The sequence below is a fragment of the Octodon degus genome, unplaced genomic scaffold (assembly GCF_000260255.1).
Source record: "Octodon degus isolate 3935 unplaced genomic scaffold, OctDeg1.0 scaffold00014, whole genome shotgun sequence".
In the NCBI taxonomy this organism is placed as follows: Eukaryota; Metazoa; Chordata; class Mammalia; order Rodentia; family Octodontidae; genus Octodon; species Octodon degus.
In genome coordinates, this window is record NW_004524590.1 from 15,748,369 (window position 1) to 15,752,476 (window position 4,108).

At 36.4% G+C, this 4,108-nt stretch overlaps 1 protein-coding gene across 1 annotated transcript in view; it reads right to left on the reverse strand.

Moving 5' to 3' along the window:
* Window positions 1-1,283: 1,283 nt before the first annotated feature.
* The window catches only part of Dpp10 (dipeptidyl peptidase like 10), a 696,690-nt gene continuing 693,865 nt past the window's right edge, over window positions 1,284-4,108 (reverse strand). Inside the window, exon 26 of the mRNA XM_004626368.2 lies at window positions 1,284-2,917. Within this exon, the coding sequence (XP_004626425.1) occupies window positions 2,783-2,917 (135 nt within the window). The 3' untranslated portion in view covers window positions 1,284-2,782. The remainder of the gene's footprint in view (window positions 2,918-4,108) is intronic.

The window sequence follows — 4,108 nt, forward strand, 5'->3', positions numbered from 1 at the left end:
TAAGGATCACTGTTTAAGTTGGTTCATTCTCATTGACCTGTAGTTGATGCCTGCCCGTCCACAAATGGTAACAAGTGCACTAAGCAGAAGGAGCAATAACTTTCCAGGGAGAGCCATATTTTGAAGAATAGCCCTTTCCTTAGTTCTTCAAGGAATCTCAATAAATCAGCATACATTCCTGTCACTGAATGTTGATTTTTTTGAATTTAATGAAAGCAAAGGGAAGCAAAGCAAACACCTTTCTCTCAAAATAGCTTTGGAAGATTTGTGTTTATGTTTCCAAATGAGTTGATATGACTTACCTTTTTATTATACAATTTTTAGTTTTTCTTGGCATTTTTAAGCAAAAAACAACACTTCAAAAAACTTGTTTTTGGAGTCCTCAGAGATGATCCCAATGCATAATTATGTTTGAAAGCATGGCATTATTTCTAGGGAAAATTTATAAAGTAAGAATCTAGGTGCATGATTCCATATATATGTATATGATTAACCTTATTTCACTTGTTTTTAGGGTTACAGGTTGAACTCAAGGCTTCCTGTATGTTTGGTAAGTCTCTAGATGTTGGTGTACATTGGTTTTATAAAAAAAATTATCCAGTTATCAAAACTCAAAGACTCACACAAATGAACATTTTCTACCTGCCAGCTAAACAGTATGTCTTCATTTTTTATATATTTAGCTTTCAAGGTGAAAATAGGTCCCACACAAACATCTTTCACATTATAAACTGTATTAAATTAATTAAAAATAGATAAGCACTGGTAATAAAATAAGAGAAGCTAAGAACAGTAAAAGGTAAATACTTTTAAGTGTTACTCAAATAGACATTCAATAAAACCACGTCTTTTGAGACAAAATTATTTGCATCATAAAAATTCTAGTGGTGGAAGTTTAAAATATGGATTAAAAAGCTTAGTTGGACTTCAAATCAGCCTAAAAAGAAATTTCCTTCTTAATAAAATAGGCAAAAGTTTCTTTTTAAGTATTATTACTTATTTTGTTAAAAAAAAATCCTGTTTACGATTACTGAAGAAGACCTAAAACAGGTCTTTTAGAAGAGGGAGCAGTTTCCATTTCAAACTGGATCCAGTATAGCAGTGATGAGACAATATGGAAGAACCCAGAACACAGTGGAGACCCTGACAGTGAGTCACATTTCCAAGCACCCAGATTTTTGGGTTGATCCTTTGGCAAAATAGGAGGGCGACTTTGCAATTTCTTGACATTTTTAATTTCTCCTCCTGGTATTCTGATATCATGATAATGAAGTCTTCCATTTAAACTATTTTTTTTAAACCGTGAAAACACACTATATCACATAGCTATTTCTGAAATTCAATCTTCGTTCTAAACTTTTGGACATCTTCCTGATAGTCCCTACATGATGTACAAAGACACTCTCATTTTCGGCATCTAGTGGATATTCTCGTGGCTTATACTGACTCAGTGCTGTAGAATTTATTCTACTCTGTTCAGTTATTACTGCAAATCAACACTGTGCAGGTACTGATGAATTCTGTATATGAATTTCATTCAAATTAAATAGCAAATGCTCCTGTCTGTAAACCTTTGGGACAATTAATAAAAAACAGTTCTCACCAGAAATATTTAAGTCAACAAGGAACAACAAATTGGGCAGGCCTCGAACAGAAACTGGGAAGTGAAATAATCCAGATCTTGCAATTACAATGAAAATTAGAGGTGATTATGCACTGAGAGATGAAAGTAAGTCCCAAGGTTTTTTTTTTCCTCCTTTTTAAAAAAAAGCCTTCATCAAATGAGCAAAATAGCACTCAGTGGCTTTGTATTGTTAATAAAATTTCTTTATCGAAACTATAATTTAATATTTGAGTATCTAATTTACATGTGACAAGTATCATATTCAAAAATTAAATTGCAACTAGAAAACGATTAACCACTAAAAACAATACCAAACACAACCCAAGCATTTATACGAAAGCAACAGCTAGGATTTGAATCAGAAAAAAAGGTTTCATCATATTTGGCTCATTAAACAAAGCATCCATTATAATCTGTAAAACAACATCTTTTCTAATTCATCAAAAGTTTACCCTTTATACCATGAATAACATATAAAGATAGAATCACTGACTGTATATGCACACGTGCATATATGTATATATATATATAATCTTGTAGACATACACTTGTGTGTTGGCTTAAAGACTTCGCATCTACTGATAACTGGCTGAACTTTGGAAGGTGCTGAAATCCATATTTCTACAAGTCCGTTGACTCAATAATACCTTTTTAAAAACAGAAATTACATAAAATACTGTTTTTTATTAACTGAATAGTTTCTTAAGCATGATAATAGACAATGAAAGAATTGCACTTATTGTAAAGGTACAGTAGTGTTAGAATGCAGCTCAGCCATCAAAGATCAGGGACTGGATTACTGACGATGAATTGTGCATTATATGCAAAGATGACGGTGGCCAGTGAAATTAAAATGAGAGGAACTAGTTACAGAACAAATGGGGGTAACGGAAGAAAACATGCACTACTCCTACTTTAATGTGAAACTAATTTCTCCCCTGAAATCTCCCTTTGACCTTCCTTTTACAACGAAACAGGTTCTGCAGCACAGTAGACTCGGACACCCCTCTTCAAATTCTAGTTCATTGTCTCTGAGTGTGCTGTTCCAGTGCCACCTCCTTAAGTGGCCCTTGCAATCTGGAGCATCCAGGATGTGACAGTCTTGGTGACACTTCATTGAGCCTTGGTATCCTCTCAGTTCTGTATAAATAGGGTTCATTATTCATCTTCTTCTGGTTCCTGTGGTAACGCAGAGATTTCTTCCTTTAAACAATCGCTGAAGAATCTGAGGATTGTGCGGTAGAGATGATACTTGCTCTTCTCGGACACATTATGACCTTCATCTGGGTAGACCTAAGACATTGACAGGAAGGATGATTTCAAGTTATCAAAGCAGCTGTTGTCCCTCAACATGCCTGTGCTTAGCATTAGGAGCTTTAAAGTACAGCTCACTGGAATTTAGGATGAGATGGGAATTTCCCTCAGGGTAGAGCACTTTTTAGTATATTCAAGTTCTTGGGTTCAATCCCTAGTACAAGCAAAAGTACTGAAATGTGCACATACACCTAGGCAGCATTTGTATCTCTCTGTCTGTGGGAAGGTAGGATCTTGTTCCTACGTGAGGGCATCTTAGAAACCAGAAAAACCCATCAGTCACAGGATATAAGGTTTAAAATAGTAAGCTCATCTCAAAGATTTTTGTTTAGAAAGAGTAATCTGGGCACCCAGGTTTAAAATATTCCATTGGGAATTTTTTCCCTGGGATTTATTCCCCATGTTGAGTTTTGAATAAACTCTAAGGCTGCTGCAAGTGTGATTTAAATGGGTCCAGTTGTGTGTGGAGACCTGGTCTTGTCCAGGTAATGGTGGTTTATCAGGCATATAGAATGCAAATGTTATGGATTCATGGAAGCTTCCAGTAAGATTCCAGAGGAATTCCTGAGAAGCCCAGTAATATCGGGCAGGGAAAGGGTGCCTATCAGCAATTTCTAATTAGTGATGTATGGAACTCAGAGTGCTGCTGAAGCTGCAGTGGAGATCTTAGGAAGTTGAACATGCAAATAAGGTACAGAATGATCATCTAGGGAAGCTGCAGATGCTGACCAGAATTAGCCCAAGGAGGTGTTCATGCGGTCTGCTATCACCCTGTTTGAGGATGCCAGACTATTTATATCGTTGGGAGCGCTCACCATGTCCCTAAGTGCTTTCTGTATTGTCAGGGAGCTGCAACTTTAATGTATACCCTGCTGCATTTTGGTCTTGCTGTGGTCTAGTTCTTAATATTTCCTTACTCTTCCCATTTGAAGTGGAAACATTCCTCCTCCCTCACTATAATAAATTGGAAATATATATGTAGGGGATCACAACGGAGTTTACATTATATCTCAGAGAAGACACTACATGGGCTTTTCACCAATACTGAAACTTTTAACATTTTTGTGTCTCTTAAAAGTGGACTGATAGACTGGGCATGGTGGTGCTCCTGTAATCCCAGCACTTGGGAGGCTGAAAATAGGAGGATCGCTACAAGTCCAGTCTGGGAAG